At 44.2% G+C, this 20,486-nt stretch overlaps 1 protein-coding gene across 19 annotated transcripts in view; it reads left to right on the forward strand.

Moving 5' to 3' along the window:
- Positions 1 to 20,486, forward strand: part of LOC147339722 (uncharacterized) — a 496,256-nt gene that overhangs the window by 64,901 nt on the left and 410,869 nt on the right. Inside the window, exon 1 of one of the 19 annotated variants that reach the window (XM_086387884.1) lies at positions 14,265 to 14,980. The exons of the other annotated variants lie outside the window; for them this stretch is intronic. Within the exon in view, the coding sequence (XP_086244010.1) occupies positions 14,892 to 14,980 (89 nt within the window). The 5' untranslated portion in view covers positions 14,265 to 14,891. Of the gene's footprint in view, positions 1 to 14,264; positions 14,981 to 20,486 lie in introns of those variants that run through there. 19 annotated transcript variants of the gene reach the window in all.

The raw sequence follows: 20,486 nt of genomic DNA on the forward strand, positions 1-20,486 counted from the left end.
CCTTTTCGTTTTTAATTGATAACAGAGGTATAAGATTTTTTGTGTATTTGTAACATAGTTTATGCAGCCACTTTGCTAAATATGGGCATTTAAGTTTCAGATATTTTGCAGTTACAAATGATTCAATGAATAACTTTGTTCAATCTATATTTTTGTTTCCTTGGAAGAATCTTCAGGTTAGATTCCTAGAAGTAGGATTAATGAGATATCTTTTTATTTGTTTAATTGGCTGCATCCAGTCTTAGTTGTAACATGCAGGATCCAGTTCCCCACCCAGGAATCAAACGCAGGCCCCCTGCATTGGGAGGTGGAGTCTCAACCACTGGACCACCACCGAAGTCCCTTAATGGGCTATCTTTACTGCATTGCCGTTGTTCAGTCACAGAGTCGTGTCTGACTCTTTTCGATCCCATAAACTGTGGTACACCAGGCTCTTGTGTCCTTCATCATCTCACGGAGTTTGCTCAAATTCATGTCCATTGAGTCGGAGATGCTATCTAACTGTCTCATCCTCTCTATGGTTTCTTTTAAATGTGATAAGGTCTATTTTTTAAAGTGATATATATCAGATCAGATCAGTCACTCAGTCGTGTCCAACTCTTTGCGACCCCATGAATCGCAGCACGCCAGGCCTCCCTGTCCATCACCAACTCCCGGAGTTCACCCAGACTCACGTCCATCAAGTCAGTGATGCCATCCAGCCATCTCATCCTCTGTCATCCCCTTCTCCTTTTGCCCCCAATCCCTCCCAGCATCAGAGTCTTTTCTAATGAGTCAACTCTTCACATGAGGTGGCCAAAGTACTGGAGTTTCAGCTTTACCATCATTCCTTCCAAAGAAATCCCAGGGCTGATATCCTTCAGAATGGACTGGCTGCCTCTCCTTGCAGTCCAAGGGACTCTCAGGAGTCTTCTCCAACACCACAGTTCAAAAGCATCAATTATTTGGTGCTCAGCCTTCTTCACAGTCCAACTCTCACATCCATATATGACCACAGGAAAAACCATAGCCTTGACTAGACAGACCTTTGTTGGCAAAGTAATGTCTCTGCTTTTGAATATGCTATCTAGGTTGGTCATAACTTTCCTTCCAAGGAGTAAGCGTCTTTTAATTTCATGGCTGCAGTCACCATCTGCAGTGGTTTTGGAGCCCAGAAAAATAAAGTCTGACACTATTTCCACTGTTCCCCATCTATTTCCCATGAAGTGGTGGGACCGGATGCCATGATCTTCGTTTTCTGAATGTTGAGAATTAAGCCAACTTTTCACTCTCCACTTTCACTTTCATCAAGAGGCTTTTTAGTTCCTCTTCACTTTCTGCCATAAGGGTGGTGTCATCTGCATATCTGAGGTTATTGATATTTCTCCCGGCAATCTTGATTCCAGCTTGTGTTTCTTCCAGTCCAGCGTTTCTCATGATGTACTCTGCATATAAATTAAATAAATAGGGTGACAATATACAGCCTTGACGAACTCCTTTTCCTATTTGGAACCAGTCTGTTGTTCCATGTCCAGTTCTAACTGTTGCTTCCTGACCTGCATACAGATTTCTCAAGAGGCAGGTCAGGTGGTCTGGGATTCCCATCTCTTTCAGAATTTTCCACAGTGTATTGTGATCTACACAGTCAAAGGCTTTGGCATAGTCAATAAAGCAGAAATAGATGTTTTTCTGGAACTCTCTTGCTTTTTCGATGATCCAGCGGATGTTGGCAATTTGATCTCTGGTTCCTCTGCCTTTTCTAAAACCAGCTTGTACATCAGGAAGTTCACAGTTCACATATTGCTGAAGCCTGGCTTGGAGGATTTTGAGCATTACTTTACTAGAGTGTGAGATGAGTGCAATCGTGCAGTAGTTTGAGCATTCTTTTGCTTTGCCTTTCTTTGGGATTGGAATGAAAACTGACATTTTCCAGTCCCGTGGCCACTGCTGAGTTTTCCAAATTTGCTGGTATATTGAGTGCAACACTTTCACAGCATCATCTTTCAGGATTTGAAATAGCTCCACTGGAATTCCATCACCTCCACTAGCTTTGTTCATAGTGATGCTTTCTAAGGCCCACTTGACTTCACATTCCAGGATGTCTGGCTCTAGGTCAGTAATCACACCATCGTAATTATCTGGGTCATGAATATATATATATTTTTCCTCCAGTTAATAAATAGTGCACAGACATAGATATTTAGGGAATAAATGTTTTTGCACGCATGTGTGCTAAGTCGCTTCAGTTGTGTCCCAATTCTGCGACCCCATGGACTGCAGCCCGCCAGGCTCTTCTGTCCCTGGGATTCTCCAGGCAAGAGTACTAGAGTGGGTTGCCACGCCCTTCTCCAGGGGATCTTCCCGACCCAGGCAGTGAACCTGTGTCTCATTATGTCTCCTGCACTGACAGGCAGGTTCTTTACCACTGGTGCCAACTGGCAAGTCCTGAATATGTTATAGATATACCTTATTATTGGAGAAGGAAATGGCAACCCACTCCAGTCTTCTTGCCTGGAGAATCCCAGGGTCAGGGGAGCCTGGTTGGCTGCTGTCTATGGGGTCACACAGAGTTGGACACGACTGAAGTGACTTAGCAGCAGCAGCAGCTTGATTTGGCTTTAGGTAGCTACTTACTTGGAGAAGGCAATGGCACCCCACTCCAGTACTCTTGCCTGGCAAATCCCATGGACAGAGGAGCCTGGTAGGCTGCAGTCCATGGGGTCACGAAGAGTCAGACATGACTGAGCGACTTCCCTTTCACTTTTCACTTTCATGCACTGGCGAAGGAAATGGCAACCCACTCCGGTGTTCTTGCCTGGAGAATCCCAGGGACGGGGGAGCCTGGTGGGCTGCCGTCTCTGGGGTCACACAGAGCTGGACACGACTGAAGCGACTTACCAGCAGTAGCAGCAGCTACTTACTATTTTTTGTTGCTTACCTCTGGAGATTCTTCTTGCCTCTTCTGAGAATAGTTTGGTGAGAGAGCTTTCAGCGGTAGTGAGACAAATTTTATTTAATTTTTTTTGCTCAAAGGTATTTCAGCAAGAAGTTAGAAATTCCAGGAGTCATGTTTGCACGCCTGGCTGCCATCTCTTAAGAGCTCTGTGATCTGGGGCTCAGTCGTTTCTTAACCTTGTTTCCCTGAGCATGTTTAGGAAGTCTGCGCCAGCGCTTGTGAGCGTTTGGTGACTTCCAAGGCAAACCATTCAATATCACAGTAATCCAAGTCTACACCCCAACCAGTATCACTGAAGAAGCTGAAGTTGAATGGTTCTATGAAGACCTACAAGACCTTTTAGAACTAACACCCAAAAAAGATGTCCTTTTCATTATAGGGGACTGGAATGCAAAAGTAGGAAGTCAAGAAACACCTGGGGTAACAGGCAAATTTGGCCTTGGAATACGGAATGAAGCAGGGCAAAGACTAATAGAGTTTTGCCAAGAAAATGCACTGGTCATAACAAACACCCTCTTCCAACAACACAGGAGAAGACTCTATACATGGACATCACCAGATGGTCAACACCGAAATCAGATTGATTATATTCTTTGCAGCCAAAGATGGAGAAGCTCTATACAGTCAGCAAAAACAAGACCAGGTGCTGACTGTGGCTCAAATCATGAACTCCTTATTGCCAAATTCAGACTTAAATTGAAGAAAGTAGGGAAAACCACTAGACGATTCAGATATGACCTAAATCAAATCCCTTATGATTATACAGTGGAAGTGAGAAATAGATTTAAGGGCCTAGATCTGATAGATAGAGTGCCTGATGAGCTATGGAATGAGGTTCGTGACATTGTACAGGAGACAGGGATCAAGACCATCCCCATGGAAAAGAAATGCAAAAAAGCAAAATGGCTGTCTGGAGAGGACTTACAAATAGCTGTGAAAAGAAGAGAAGCGAAAAGCAAAGGAGAAAAGGAAAGATATAAGCATCTGAATTCAGAGTTCCACAGAATAGCAAGAAGAGATAAGAAAGCCTTCTTCAGCAATCAGTGCAAAGAAATAGAGGAAAACAAGAGAATGGGAAAGACTAGACATCTCTTCAAGAAAATTAGAAATAATGAGAGAGTCATTTCTTAGGCAGGTTGATAGGAAATCTAGGGGTCCCCAAGGAGAGAGGGGTCTGGAATTCTCAAGGAGGAAGAAAGGACAAACTTTTCACAGTCTTTGTAGACCAGGACCTGGGGACTGGAGTCGAAGAAAATGAGAGGGTAACAGGCAGGAAGGCCAGGGGTCTCCAAATGGAGGAAATAGCCTGCAAGTGTCAGACATTTTTCTCTCTCTTAAGCGGCAGGAGGAAACAAACTAACAATATTTTTTCCTTCTCTATACAAATTTAAAGGGAGGTTTCTCTTAAAATACTGTGTGGCCATAATAACACCTGGTTTCCCCTGAAGTTAGCTATTCTTGAGCCTAGAGATAACCAATGCCTTTTTCTTATGGATATGTTTGTCTTAAGCTATGCTAATGTGCTATGCCTTTACCCCAAACTCTGTCTCCAAGTCGGTTCCGCCTCTTGGCCCAGAACCTACTTGACAAACCAGTATGTTATACTCAGATATTGTTCCCCTAATCTATGTAAATGAAACTATTTGTATGGTGGTCTGCCCTTCTTCAAGATTCAAGTTAATCATTTTATGGCCCAGGATAAGCCGTTTGGTGCCAAGATTATCCCAAAATGCATCTTATGGGTAAGGGGCCTGGTGCCATTCTGAATTTTAAGACATCCCTTTCTTTCATTAACAGACTGCTAGTGACTATATAACATCAAGCTGAAGACTAGCAGGGGGCTACTCTTTCTGCCCCCTTCTGATGCCTATGTCAGAAGCTTTCTCTATCTCCTTTATACTTTAATAAAACTTTATTACATAAAAGCTCTGAGCGATCAAGCCTCGTCTTTGGCCCCGGATTGAATTCTCCTCTGGGGGCCAAGAATCCCGGTGTATTCACGTGATTCAACAACAACCTTTCAATACCAAGGGAACATTTCATGCAAAGATGGTCTTGATAAAGGACAGAAATGGTATGGACCTAACAGAAGCAGAAGATATTAAGAAGAGATGGCAAGAATACATAGAAGAACTGTACAAAAAAGATCTTCACGACACAGATAATCATGATGGTGTGATCACTGACCTAGAGCCAGACATCCTGGAATGTGAAGTCAAGTGGGCCTTAGAAAGCATCACTATGAACAAAGCTAGTGGAGGTGATGGAATTCCAGTGGAGCTATTTCAAATCCTGAAAGATGATGCTGTGAAAGTGTTGCACTCAATATGCCAACAAATTTGGAAAACTCAGCAGTGGCCACAGGACTGGAAAAGGTCAGTTTTTATTCCATTCCCAAAGAAAGGCAATGCCAAAGAATGCTCAAACTACTGCACAATTGCACTCATCTCACACGCTAGTAAACTAATGCTTAAAATTCTCCAAGCCAGGCTTCAGCAATATGTGAACTGTGAACTTCCTGATGTTCAAGCTGGTTTTAGAAAAGGCAGAGGAACCAGAGATCCAACTGCCAACATCTGCTGGATCATCGAAAAAGCAAGAGAGTTCCAGAAAAACATCTATTTCTGCTTTATTGACTATGCCAAAGCCTTTGACTGTGTGGATCACAATACACTGTGGAAAATTCTGAAAGAGATGGGAATCCCAGACCACCTGACCTGCCTCTTGAGAAATCTGTATGCAGGTCAGGAAGCAACAGTTAGAACTGGACATGGAACAACAGACTGGTTCCAAATAGGAAAAGGAGTTCGTCAAGGCTGTATATTGTCACCCTATTTATTTAACTTATATGCGGAGTACATCATGAGAAACGCTGGACTGGAAGAAACACAAGCTGGAATCAAGGTTGCTGGGAGAAATATCAATAACCTCAGATATGCAGATGACACCACCCTTATGGCAGAAAGTGAAGAGGAACTAAAAAGCCTCTTGATGAAAGTAAAAGTGGAGAGTGAAAAAGTTGGCTTAATTCTCAACATTCAGAAAATGAAGATCATGGCATCTGGTCCCATCACTTCATGGGAAATAGATGGGGAAACAGTGGAAACAGTGTCAGACTATTTTTTTGGGCTCCAAAACCACTGCAGATGGTGACTGCAGCCATGAAATTAAAAGACGCTTACTCCTTGGAAGGAAAGTTATGACCAACCTAGATAGCATATTCAAAAGCAGAGACATTACTTTGCCAACAAAGGTCCGTCTAGTCAAGGCTATGGTTTTTCCTGTGGTCATGTATGGATGTGAGAGTTGGAATGTGAAGAAGGCTGAGTGCCTAAGAATTGATGCTTTTGAACTGTGGTGTTGGAGAAAACTCCTGAGAGTCCGTTGGACTGCAAGGAGAGGCAGCCAGTCCATTCTGAAGGAGATCAGCCCTGGGTGTTCTTTGGAAGGACTGATGCTAAAGCTGAAACTCCAGTACTTTGGCCACCTCATGCGAAGAGTTGACTCATTGGAAAAGACTCTGATGCTGGGAGGGATTGGGGGCAGGAGGAGAAGGGGACGACAGAGGATGAGATGGCTGGATGGCATCACTCACTTGGTGGACGTGAGTCTGAGTGAACTCCGGGAGTTGGTGATGGACAGGGAGGCCTGGCGTGCTGCGATTCATGGGGTCGCAAAGAGTCAGACACGACTGAGCGACTGAACTGAATTGAACTGAACCACCATTGGCATTTGCCGAATAGGGAAAGGCGTTTCAGAGACGACAAGGCAGCTGACGGCTTGTGCGGGAGCGGTTCAGTAAACAGTGTGGAAGAGTGATGCGTGGATGCTGAGGGGTCTTGTGGCCAAGGAAGCCTGGTAGAGTGTGGCGAGGCACAGACGTGGCTGGATTGCAACTCCCCGCTTCCGCCTGGCCGTCACTCACGTCCTGTGGGTCTTGCAGCTTCTTACCCATAAAGATGAACTTCAAATGTGCAGGCTTCCAAAAGCCACTTAGTCTGGGTGGTTCCTCCTCACGACACCAGTGGTTTTCCTCTGAACTTTTCTCCAGCACATCCTGACCCCCCGGCCCCCAAATTTCCTGCTTGTTTGCACCCACTTTGAGTCTTCGGATGTCGAATTTTTGCAGGCCTGTGTCTGTGTTCTCAGTCCAGTTTTCCCCTGAGGTTCTTGACTTGGGTTCAACCCCCGTGGTTCTCCGTGACCTGAAACACAGTATTCGTTTCCACTGAAACATCTGAGATCTGATCTGTTTCAGGGGAGCAACGATTCCAAGGTACAGGCCGTGAATTTCGATATATAGATGCTTATATGTAAATGCAAGAATGGTAGTATATAAGAAAAATGAATTTTATTAGTAGTGATGGGTTAAAAACCTGTTTCATACAAATGTTAGGTAGAAATCAAGTGGTGCTTGTGGTGGTTTAGTCACTAAGTCGTGTCCGACTCTTGTGACCCTACGGACTGTAGCCCGCCAGGCTCCTCCGTCCATGGGACTCTCTAGGCAAGAATGCTGGAATGAGTTGCCATTTAAACATAATACTTCCAGTGATGTTCTGAAAACAATAAGCATATTAAAATAAAGCTTTGGTTCTGACAAAAAAAAAAAATAAACATAATACTTCAGTTTGCATCAAGGAAAAAGAGCTGAGGTTGCCTGAAAATGGGAAAAACTAATATATTTTTAAAAAATTCTACTTATTGAGACATGTGTAAATGAATTTACTTGTGGTTTTAAAAACTTGATCACAGATAAGCCCCGCTTTAAAGAAATGTGTTGGTCAGAACCCCACTCACTGTCACAGTGAGGAGTGATCCTAGACCATTATACGGCCCCAACATACTTCCCTTTTTATTTTTTTTAAATTTATTTTTAAATTAAAAAAACTTTAAAGTCATCATTGGTTTAAATTTGTAAGCAAAGCAGTAGCAATGGGCTTCAAGCAGCAGTTATCGGAACACCCTGAAGATGAAAGGGAATACGGGCATAGCTTTGTCTTGAGACAGTAACTTAACCTTTTGAGACTGACATGGTGAAGATCAGTAAATAGTTACGAGGCCTTGTAGGTGGCCCGCTGGCTAAGACGCTGCACTCCCAATGCAGGGCGTCCAGGTTTGATCCCTGGTCAAGGAACTAGATCCCAAATGCCTCAGCTAAGACCCTGCATGCCGTAACTAAAGATCCCAGAGGCTGCCACCAAGATCACAGGTCCTGCCTGCTTCGACTAAGAGCCAGTGCACCCAAATAAATAAACAAACATTTAAAATAGATAGCTGTACAAGTGCTATTCAGAATTAAAGAGAAATCTATCTTTATTCCGAATTTTCATTTTCACAAAGTTGAGAGTCTGACTCGAAGAGCAGAGAGCTTCTCTGTATCACCGAATGAAAAAAATGTTTTTTCATAGCTCCAAAGATCAGTGACCTGTAACCTGTAGTCTAGAATATGTTTCTTATCGACAGACACTTGTCAGACTATTTGCTTCAGAAAATTTTTTGTTTGCCTAAATTTTTAAAACATGTTTGTTAAAAGAGGTTGGCCACTAGCTTTGGAGACGGGTCTATCTCGATGACTTCACTAATGTGGTTAAACTTAAGATAACCAATTATTTTTTTTTGTAAAAATATGTTTTCAATATAGTTTTATTGAAAGTTTATAAGGCAACTTGCACATCTAATCAAATGCAGAATATCAGTTTTTCATGTTAGGTCCCAGTAACACATGTTTTTGTTCAGTCACAGAGTTGTGTCTGACTCATTGTGACCCCATGGACTGTAGCTGCCAGGCTCCTCTGTCCATGGGATTCTCCAGGCAAGGATACTGGAGTGGGTTGCCGTGCCCTCCTCCAGGGGATCTTCCCGACCCAGGGATCAAACCTGTGTCTCTTAACGTCTCCTGCATGGGCAGGTGGGCGCTTTACCACTGGCGCCACCTGGGAAGCCCAGTCTTCATGGTAAAGTCTCCTTTTAAGATTAAAAATATATATGCCTGTAATACATTTCTCTTCCTTTTCAAGCCATCAGGAGAGTTATGGGACGCCCTGTGTCTCCCAAGCACAATAGCAAATAAATCCTGGGAGTCGAGTCATTCAGTTATTTAACACACGATCACAGATTTGGTTTTCAGAGTCAAGCTTTCAGGGGTTTGTGAAAATGTCTTGTTGAGTGGTGTCAGTTCTCAGACTGGCATTTAGGAAACGCCGTTTCCTATTTTTTGATAGGTATTTGTGGAGATGCCTGGGGTGAGTTATAAACTTATTCAAACCATGATTTTGGGAAACTCTTGTGATTGCTGTCAGGTGTTATTTCAAGAAAATATTTCATGTTTATATATATTTATATATATATGATTTATATAATAATATATTATTATCTATATTACATAATATATAATATAGGTAATTACATATTGGTGTCATACATATATAATTATATATAACATATAGTGTAATACATATATATAATTTATATTTCATGTTTATATATGTAATTATATATATATATAATTGAATTAACAGCCATTACTTCACCACATCTGCCAGACTTTCTGTGCCCAGAATGAGTTTTGGCTGCATATCATAAAATAAAATCCATCATAAAAGATTACGCCACTGATAATATTCTAAAAATCTTCTATATAAGGACACGATAAAAGAGGAGAGAATCCAAAAACGTTTGAGGGAGGGGAAGTGTGTTTAGCTAAGTGAGCTGTTAAAGAGGACTGCTCCCAAGGATGTGGGTGAATTTGGTGTCAATCCAGTGTGTTTGCCAGAAACACGCTGGCTTGGAGGCATACCCTGCAAGTGGTTTAGTATCTTGGATCTTCCTCATGCAGTCCTGGAGCCTCAGCCTCCGCATTTAAAGGCAGAAGTGCTGTTGGCCATTTTCCTAGATTGCAATCTCCCCATCCGGGTCTTGGGTGCCAACCCAGCTCTCTGGAGGAGCACCCATTTGGCTCCATGCTAATCCTATGTCGTCGCCAGGCAGGAAGACCCTTCAGTGAGTCCTTGCAGGAAACATGCAAACATTTGTTAGCTTGGAGAATTGTCTATTTAAATAATTTTCAAGTAAGTTAACTTTGGACCGTTCTCACTGTGCGGTGTAGAGATTCCCTACCTCAGCATTACAAACATAAAAATTACAGTGTGTTTCATATGGCGCCTTTCAGTCAGGTGTTTAGAACTTGCATTTGGCGTCATGAAATTTGGACTCTTTATGATCGTTGTTACAGTAGGAAATTTCAAGGGAATCGCTTTACGATATGTATTTTACTTCTTATAGCTTGGCTGCTAAGCCTGTAACGTCCACTTACGTTTAACCCTGTGAATTAAGTTCGAATATTTTCAAAACCCTCTCTGTGTTCTAATTGTTCTTGGCTTCCACCGCTTCCACCAAAGCCAAGTAGAATAGAAAAAGGAGTCTCAAAGAAAAATCACAAAATGCTCGATTAGCCAAATGGTTTCTCCTTCGTTTAGCTGAGAAGTACTCTTATGTTTTGCCAAAAGTTGAAACAAAATTCCATTGTCCTTTAATACATCTCTTTGTGGTCACTTGATTAAATGTTAAACGTTCTTCCTATGCATTGGAAGAGAGGGAAGTGTTTCCATGAGAAAAGCGGGGATCCGTGCGCCAGTTTCCACATTTTCAGAGAGCTATAGCAACAAATTCTGCAGAAAGGGCATGGCAACCCACTCCAGTATTCTTTCTTGGGAAATCCTCTGGACAAGGGAGCCTGGCGGGCTACAGTCCGCGAGGTTGCAAAGAGTCAGGCATGACTGAGCAACTAAACCAGCACCACCGCAACCAGCACCGCAGCAACAAATCTAGAATTATATAAGGAGGAAAGTCATAGATCCCCCTGGCTCATGAAGCCCTGGTACTCATTTTCACAGACTTCAGTGGGAGAGTAGGCGGAAGAGAGAAGGAGAATAGCTCGTAGATGCAATTTTTAATTTCTGGAAATCTGTCTCTCATCGGAGTAGAGATGACAGAATGTTGTATTTGGAAGGAATTTAATTTTTCCAATCCAGCTGTCTATGCAATTCATACATCCTCTCATCAAAAGCCAGCGAGAGGCCTTCATTGAAGATTAAGGAACTCATTGCCTTCTGAGACAGTCCCTTCTAGCTTTGCACAGATTGGAAGTTCCTGCTTGTTCTGAAACAAAAGATCTCTCTGAAGTGTCTCTGCCTGATTTCTCAGGGAGTCTTTGCCAGCAACGCCGAACAGCTTTTAATGAAGCAACTTGTGTGATTTGGGGTTTTCCCTGGTGGCTCAGATGGTAAAGAATCTGCCTGCAATGCAGGAGACTCGAGTTCAATCCCTGGGTTGGGGAGATCCCCTGGAACAGTGCATGGCTACCCACTGCAGTGTTCTTGCCTGGAGAATCCCATGGACGGAGGAGCCTGGTGGGCTACAGCCCATGGGATCACAAAGAGTCGGACACGGCTGAGCGAGTAACACAACCCCGCAACCGTGTGATTCGAGGATTGTTAGTGTGTCTGTCCACTCCAAGTCTGGGCTCCATGTTTCCAAGCTCTCTTTTCCAGTGGAGGACTTTCTGTAACTCCCTGTGTGAAGGTCACCCTTTCAAACATCTGTCCACATTCTTAATAACCGTGTTGAATGCGTCAGATGGCTCAGAACCTAGAACAGCACCCTCGGGGGAGTCTCAACGTGAGGAATGGAGCTATTCCTTATTTATTGTCCTCATGTTCATGGATTCATTAATGAAGTCAGAATTGGACTAGCGTTTGATATATTTACACTGTTGATTTATACTGAACTCATAGTGAAGTAACTTTTAAAAATAATTTTTATATACTACTCTCCCACATATAATATTTATGGATTTGTTTTTCTTTTTTAATCATGAATCCGAGGCTTTATATATTTCATCATTAGGTTAAAGTAATATCCGTGAGTAAAATAATGTTTAGGAAAATAGAGTCAAAAATATATACAAGGGTGCAGGGTTGATGGTAGAGGTTTTTTTTTAATCTTTGTTGTTATTTTTTAAACTAATTGATTTTAATTGGAGAATAATTACAGTATTGCGATTTTTTTTTTTTGCCGTACAGCAGCTTAAATCGAACATAGGTATACATGTGTCACCCCAATTCTTTTTTATTGTTGCTTTTTAAATTATTTTAATTGGAAGATTATTACTTTATAGTATTGTGATGGTTTTTGCCATACGTCAATATAAATATTCATTGGAGAGAATGATGCTGAAGCTGAAACTCCAGTACTTTGGCCACCTCATGCGAAGAGTTGACTCACTGGAAAAGACTCTGATGCTGGGAGGGATTGGGGGCAGGAGGAGAAGGGGACGACAGAGGATGAGATGGCTGGATGGCATCACTGACTCAATGGACGTGAGTCTGAGTGAACTCCGGGAGTTGGTGATGGACAGGGAGGCCTGGCGTGCTGCGGTTCATGGGGTCACAAAGAGTCGGACATGACTGAGCGACTGAGCTGACTGACTGACAGTATGAATCGGCCACAGGCATCCATGTGTCCCTCTGCATCCTGAACCCCGCTCCCCCCAGCCTTCCCGCCCATCCCACCCCTCCAGGTTGGCACAGAGCAGCAGCTTCGGGTTCCCTGCATCATAAAGCACACTCCCCTGGCTCTCTGTTTTCTCTTGGGCAATGTGTATGTTTCAGTGCTATTTGTTATTTTTGAGTCTCTGTTGATGTCGATATAATGTGTGTGCCCTCTCAAAAAAGTAAACGTCCTGCTCCTCTTAGGGGCTTGTTCCAAAGGGTTGAGATATGGATCCTCTTTTTTTATTTTAATTTATTTATTTACAGCAGTGTCCTGTCTTGTTTGCAGCGCTCAGGATCTTTATTGCGGCTCTCAGGCTCAGTAGCTGCAGCTCGTGGGCTCCAGAGGGCAGGCTTAGTAGCTGAGGTGCGAGAGCTTGGTTGCCCCACTTGGTTGCATGTGGGATCTTAGTTCCCCGAACAGGGATCAAACCCGCACGCCTTGCACTGGAAGGTGGATTCTTAACCACTGGAGCACCAGGGAGATCCCTGGATCCTCTTCGCTAACTCATTGTCTGTTCTTTCCAAATAGCATCCTCTGGAACACACACATCGTCACCCAGGTAACCAAAGATGCTGTCACACAAGTTGGAGTTGAGGAATGTGTTCATGGCCACCCAAGCCCCACATCTCTACAAGTTCAGCATCGGCTGTGACACTGGCCTGTTAATCAGCCATCTGTTTGTGGAGTCAGTTACATATCTACCAAGGGCTTCCCTGATGGCTCAGCTGGTAAAGAATCTGCCTGCAATGCAAGAGACCCCCAGTTCGATCACTGGGTCTGGAAGATCCCCTGGAGAAGGGAAAGGCTACCTACTCCAGGATTCTTGGGCTCCCCTGGTGGCTCAACTGGTAAAAAAAATCTGCCTGCAATGCGGGAAACCTAGGTTGGATCGTTGGGAAGATGCCCTGGAGAAGGGAATGGCTACCCACTCCCGTATTCTGGCCTGGAAAATTCCATGGACCGTATAGTCCATGGGGTTGCAGAGAGTCAGATGCAACTGAGCAACTTTCACTTTCATGCACTGTTGATGGGAATGGGAATTGGTGCAGCCACTACAGAAAACGCTACAGAGGATCCTCAGAAAAAATTTACAAACGGAACTCCTGTGGGATCCAGCAATTACACTTCTGGGTATGGATCCACAGGCACTGAAATAAGGATTTCAGAGCGATCACTGCATCCCATGGGCCTGGATTCAGTCCCTGGCCATGTAACGAGATCACACACGCTACAACCAAGAGTTTGCTTTGCAGAAACTCGGAGATTCCATGTGTCTCAGCTAAGACCTGGCACAGCCAAATAAACAGATAAACAAATGGAGACTTCCCTGATGGTTCAGTGGTTAAGAATCTGCCTGCCAGCGCAGGGGATGCAGGTTTGATCCCCGCTCTGGGAAGATTCCATATGACGTGGAGCAACTAAGCCGTTTGCCAGAACTACTGAGCCCCCAAGCCTACTCTTTGTAACAAGAGAAGCTTCCGAAATGTGAAGCCTGAGAAACGCAGCTAGAGAGTAACCCCTGCTCGCTGCAACTAGAGAAAACCCATGTGCAGCCATAGAGACCTAGAGAAGCCAGAAATTAAAAATTAATGTAAAAAATGAATAAAATTAAATAAATATATACGAGCTAAACAGGCTATATGAATTCTCCATCACTACCCAAATTCTTGTTACCTGAATGCTCGCCCTCCAGATTCATGAACAGAGTGGATTCAGAGCTGCTTTGGAAGACAGAAAGACCCTCTCTTTCTGTCCTTTAGAAATGGACTCTTGTGGGTTTTTTAATTTCTTTTTCCAAAACCAGTGAACAGTTAAGAGATAAGCCTTGCAAGACGGGAGTGTATCAAATAAAAGAGAACCTCAAATATGAAAAAAAAAAAAAAAAAAAGGTGGGGGCGGGGAGAAATGTACCTTGGACAAAAGAAGTCCTTTAAGAATATAGCTTTTTAAAACTGTCAGGATTTTTATGGCTGATTCAGGTGTGTGTTTGGTAGAAACCAACACTCTCACGTAAAGCAGTCATCGTTGAATTAAAAGTAAATAAACGTTAAAAAATAAAGCTGTCAGCATTTATCAAAGTCATCAGTTTACAAGTAGTGGACTACATAATACTATGGTGAGCCGCAGGATTAGCTGTAAAACGCTAGCTGAAGGTTCTTCATGTGGACGGGTCTGCACTGCACGCTAGCAGAATCTAGTTCAGTAAACCTAAGTTGAGCGCCAAAGGCCCCTAGTGTCTGTGAAATAAACCAACCCCTGTCTAATAGGGCAGCATAGTCACACTCCATAAAAGGCGTTTCTGAGATTTAAGGATCTGGAGAAGTGTTACTCTTGATTTTCACGCACGCTAGCAGGAGAGATTCTGCCAGACAATGTTTCAAGAAGAGATTTCAGCATATGATCGATGTTGGTTTTGGCACAAGCTTTGGTACGTCATCGAAAGTGTCTTTTTTTGGACATTCTCTTCCTTCTTCGTTTTCAAGTCTGGTCCGGGTAAGTAACGAAGGATTGTATTAATGAGGTTATAACAGTCATTGTTGAGAGGTCCTGTACCTTAAAAGCATCCACTGGGCAAAGATTTCATTCATCTTCCTGCCCTCATCTCTTGTTATTCCTGATGGCGTTGTTGGTATGCTCTCTGCGGCTTTGGCTGTACTACCAGCAACCAGGATAACAGAAGCATTTCTGGGAAGGTTTTACTCAGTGAAGAGTGCAGTAGCCAGGAAATCCTGTTAATCCTGTGAAATTATGGGAATTTGATTTTCTAAAAGAAGTTCGTTATCAGGACCATTGTACCAGGGGCTTTTGAAGTGAAACCAAAATATTGATACTGCCTGTGTGACTCTGGACTTGTGGTGTAGCGTGTGCCTTTGAAGTTGGTTGCTATTGAGATATGTGAGTAACGTATTGCTGTTTGGTCGCTTCAGTCATGTCTGACTCTTTGCAACCCTGTAGACGGTAGCCCATCGGGCTCCTCTGTCCATGCGATTTCCCAGGCAAGAATACTGGAGTGGGTTGCCATGTCCTTCTCCTGCAGGTAACATAAGAAGCCTCTAAAAACATTACACTTGTCCTGCTCCTGGGGAAAGCCAACTGACAAGAGTGTTTCGTCGTCTGTGGATCCATGATGAACACAAGGTGACTCAGAACTCACTGAGCACTGCTCCTCTGTCTGAGCCGCACCTCAAAAGCATTTTTGTTTCATCTCAGAGGTAAATGGCTAGATTTTTTTTTCCCTCAGATATAAATGGTTCAGATTTCTGATATGCAGACGTTTGTCCCTGCAGTGTTCCAATGGAGGCATGTAGATGCATGTAAAACCGTATTTTTCTTTTTTCTTGTAATTAAAGTAGGCACCTGGGAAAGCATATAAGACTTTATATTATTACGAAACGCTTTATACTGCAATTAAAAATAAAGCAAAAAAAAAAAAAAAGAAGCAAGCGTCTTTGATGGAGGCTTCCCATATGTGTTAATTTCTTTGATAACAGAAGCCTCTTAAAACAGGTGTGTTTTTAAAAGCATGTTATCCATTTTTGCAGAAGAAAAAATACTTATAAAATGTTTCTATTTTAGAGGACAGCCTGGACATTGAGGTGTCCAGAGCTCCAGCATCCCGGCCATGAGCCTTTGGTCTTGTTTGAGCCTGTGGTTCAGAGAGCGTCCTCCCTGTAGACGTGGCTGCCGCAGACTGTTGGCCTTCATGTTCCGTGGCCTCCAGACGCCTCGTGTGTTGGGTTACGGCTCTCAACTTATACTTCTCCTGCTTCCTTCTTCTCTTTCACTCCAACATCAGCTGTGTTTTTGCAGCTGATGGAAACTGCAAGCCCGTGTGACGTCTCGATGTTTTTTTTTTTTTTTAGCTGTTTATCTGAAATGTACGTTTAACTGTGAGTCCTATAGTTCACCTGGCACCTTTATCACACCCTTTTCTGGGAAACCCTAAACATAGGAAGCCTGCTTCCTCCAGAGGTCCCAAGGGAGATAGCAGGCAGCATAGGGCCCTAGGGACTCCGACAAAAGAGTCCCATGCCCAGCACAGACAACACATACAATTCCTGTGATTTTCTTCCTCTTCTTCTTTTAATACTTTTTTTTTTTTTTTTGAGGCGGGGGGTGGCTACAACTTTTAAATTTTGGCAAAGAGTTGAAGGTGACTGAGCGTCTAAGCACACATGCAAATTTCCTTTCTCCCTCCCCGTCTCTTTCACCCTCTTCCTTCTTCTCTTAAGTTGTGTTACACCCTTGAAGAGAAAGGCTGGTCAAGGGCAGAAATACTTAATTAAGTCTGGGAGCAGAGACACTTACAAAGTCTGGGAGCAGAGATACAAAGCGCAGTGCTTTGTCTTTTGAAGTTTGGGGTTGTACTTTATTTTTTTCTGTAGAGAATTCAACAGTCCAAATGCTAGACCAGGGTGGTGGTGTTTAGTTGCTTCGTTGTCTCTGACTCTTTGCGACCCTGTAGACCCTCCAGACTCCTCCTGAGCCACCACGGAAGCCCAGACTAGGATGCTTGGTATCAAACTCTCAAGCTTTTTCCTGTGTTCCATCAGTAACAAGGTACAGCAGCTATCACTTGCTAAAGACGTCCATTAGAGAAGTTGGTTATTTAAAGTAGGACAGTTACCAGGAAATACGTGGAGAAGAAAAATATAATCTCTGGATACCAAATTTGAAGGTGAACTAATGTAGTGAATGTAGTCTTTCAAAATGACAGGATTTAATCTCCTGCTTTAAAGTATAGGTCCCAGGACTTTGCTGGTGGTGTAGTGGTTAAGAATCCATCCGCCAGTGCAGAGGACATGTCGGTCTAGAAAGATCCCACGTGCCACAGGGCAGCTAAGCCCATGCGCCACAAGTACGGAGCCTGTGCTCTGAAACAAGAGAAGTCAGCCCAGGGAGAAGCCCGCACACCACGAGTGGAGGGTAGCCCCACTCACTGCAACTCGAGAAAGCCGGCACACCGCAACCAAACCCAGCCAAAACCAACCAACAAAGAAACAAACGAAGAGCACAGGCCCCAGATTTATGTGTAAATTGTTAAATATACTCAATTTTAAAAAGTGAGCTGAGGTCTATACGCAGTGTGTGCATAGTAGATGGCATTTGTGATTTGATATTCGGATATCTGCTGTGAACAGCCGACTCTGGAAAAGGCCCTGATGCCGGGAACGATCGCAGGCAGGAGGAGAAGGGGACGACAGAGGATGAGATGGTTGGATGGCATCACCGACTCGATGGCCAGGAACTTGGGCCGACTCCGGGACATGGTGAAGAACAGGGAAGCCTGGCGTGCTGCCGTCCGCGGGGTCATGAAGAGTCAGACGTGACTCGGCAACTGAACAAAAACATCTACTATGAAAATGGCTTTCGACTCCAGCCCCCTAAGCACCCTAGAAGACTCTTGCTAAAGTGAAAATTTGAGTCCCAGACAGGTTTAGCGTGGACCAAACACCAACCAGGATGCATTGTGAAAGCAGGAAAAGACTTCTAATAATCAGCTTCAGTGCCTTACTTTTTTATTTTTAACATTGATCCAAGGGTTCTGATCACTTCAGTTCAGTTGCTCAGTCGTGTCCGACTCTTTGCGACCCCATGGACTGCAGCAAGCTTCCCTGTCCATCACCAACTCCTGGAGTTTGCTCAAACTCATTTCCATCAAGTCAGTGATACCACCCAACCATCTCATCCTCTGTCATCCCCTTCTCCTCCCGCCTTCAATCTTTCTCAGAATCAGTCTTTTCCAATGAGTCAGTTCTTCGCATCAGGTGGCCAAAGGATTGGAGTTTCAGCTTCAACATGAGTCCTTCCAATGAACACCCAGGACTGATCTCCTTTAGGATGAACTGGTTGGATCTCCTTGCAGTCCAAGGGACTCTCAAGAGTGTTCTCCAATACCACAGATCAAAAGCATCAATTCTTCGACGCTCAGCTTTCTTTATGGTCCAACTCTCACATCCAGGCATGACTAGTGGAAAAACCACAGCTTTGACTAGATGGATCTTTGTCGGCAAAGTCACGTCTGTGCTTTTTAATATGCTGTCTAGGTTTAGTATGCTGTCTATGTTTATATATATATAGACATTTATTTACTTGGATGCCTCGGGTCTTAGCTGTGGCAGGCAGGGCCTTCTTTGTTTCATGCAGAATCTTTCTTTCCGGCACTCAGGCTGTCTAGCTGTGGTGCGTGGGTTCAGCAGGTGCAGAATATGGGCCATCTACTTGCGGTGCTGGAGGGCTAAGTTGCCCCCAGGCATGTGCGATCTTCATTCTCAGACCAGGGGTCAGACCTGCCTCCCCTGCACTGCAAGGTAGATTCTAACCTCTGGACCACCAGGGAAATCCCAGTACCTCATGGTTTAAGGGCAAACCAAAACTATGGCTCAGATGTGGGCATTGTCCAGGAAAAGGGAGTTTCTCTGCTTCTGTTTGGAACTTATCTTGCAATGCATAACACATGTGTACACCATGAGATTTATAAAATCGCCTTGGAGCTCTGGGGAATGATGGCTAATTGTGCAGTATTTGGAAGAATAAAGCATGAAGGTTAATTCCCTTACTATCTAGTTAATTGTTGTTGTTGTTGAGTTGCTAAGTCGTGTCCATCTCTCCTGTGACCCCGTGGACTGTAGCCCGCCAGGCTCCTCTGTCCATGGGATTCTCCAGGCAAGGATTCTGGAGTGGGTTGTCATTTCTTCCTCCAGGGGATCTTCCCCACCCAGGGATCTAAGCTGCATCTCGTTTTTGACAGGTGGGTTCTTTAACACTGAGGCAGCAGGGAAGCCCACTAGTTAAGTAATCCAGGGTTGAGTAGGCACTCTGCATGTGTATCTGGGCTTCCTAAGTGACACCAGTGGTCAAGAACCTGCCTGCCCGTGTAGGAGCCGTAAGAGATATGGGTCCGATCCCTGAATTGGAAAGATCCCTTGGAGGAGGGCATGGCAACCCACTCCAGTATTCTTGCTAGAGAATCCCATGGACAGAGGAGCCTGATGAGCTACAGTCCGAGGGTCGCAAAGAGGCGAACACGACGGAAGCGACTTAGCACTCCCATGTGTATTATTTTTTACATTTATAGTCGTAAGGAACAACTTGGGTTTTACCTTCTCACCCCTCTTTCTGCAAATAGAAGCAGGTCATTTGAATACAAATATCTTTTTTTTTTTTTGTATTATTATCCTGGGCAGTTTGAATGAAGTTTAGCATAATTTGGAAAGAGTAAATATATATGATGCAATTAGTGTTATTCCCTTTGTGGCTACATGAACTGCAGATTCACACCTCCACTAAGGGCTTCCCTGGTGGGCTCAGGCTATCAAGAGTCTGCCTGCAACGTGGAAGACTTGGTTTCAATCCCTGGGTCGGGAAGATTCCCTGGAGGAGGGCATGGCAACCCACTGCAGTATCCTTGCCCAGAGAATCCCACGGACAGAGGACCAAAGTGGGCCCCAGTCCATGGGGTCACCAAGAGTCGGACACGACCGAGCCACTAACACCCAGGACATTATTTACATTTACAAACCACAGGCCCCATGGTTTGTGATCATTCTGTCATTTTCAGAGCAGCTGATGGTATCTGGAGGTTGCAGAGAGCAGGTGTTCCCCACTGCGTGATGGGTGTGTGCATCTGAGTTTGTCTTGCTGGCTCCTCGGTGCCTACTCTGGTTCCATGGCATGCCAGCTTGCTCCTGCCAAGTCTCAGAAGTTCCCTGCATGGCTGGCAGCTGCAGACTGAGGCTGACATGGGCCACTGTACCCACTGAGTGGGTTGTGCTTCCTGGGCAGGTCCCACCCTGGTAGGGACTCCTGCTGACAGGTGCATGGCCGAGACCCCAGCATCCTCAGCAGGCCCCCCATCATGAACAGGGCTCCTTTCTTGATGGCCCTTATCGCCAAACCATCAGTAACAGGGCGGATTCCACGGGCTGAGCCAGACAGATGAAAGGTTCCGTTTGAAGGTGACCGATGATACTCACCCTCAAAGAGCCCTCCTTTGAAA

This window comes from Bos grunniens, chromosome X (assembly GCF_055505025.1).
Source record: "Bos grunniens cultivar Pamir isolate PY7600 chromosome X, Bosgru_T2T1.0, whole genome shotgun sequence".
Taxonomy (NCBI): domain Eukaryota; kingdom Metazoa; phylum Chordata; class Mammalia; order Artiodactyla; family Bovidae; genus Bos; species Bos grunniens.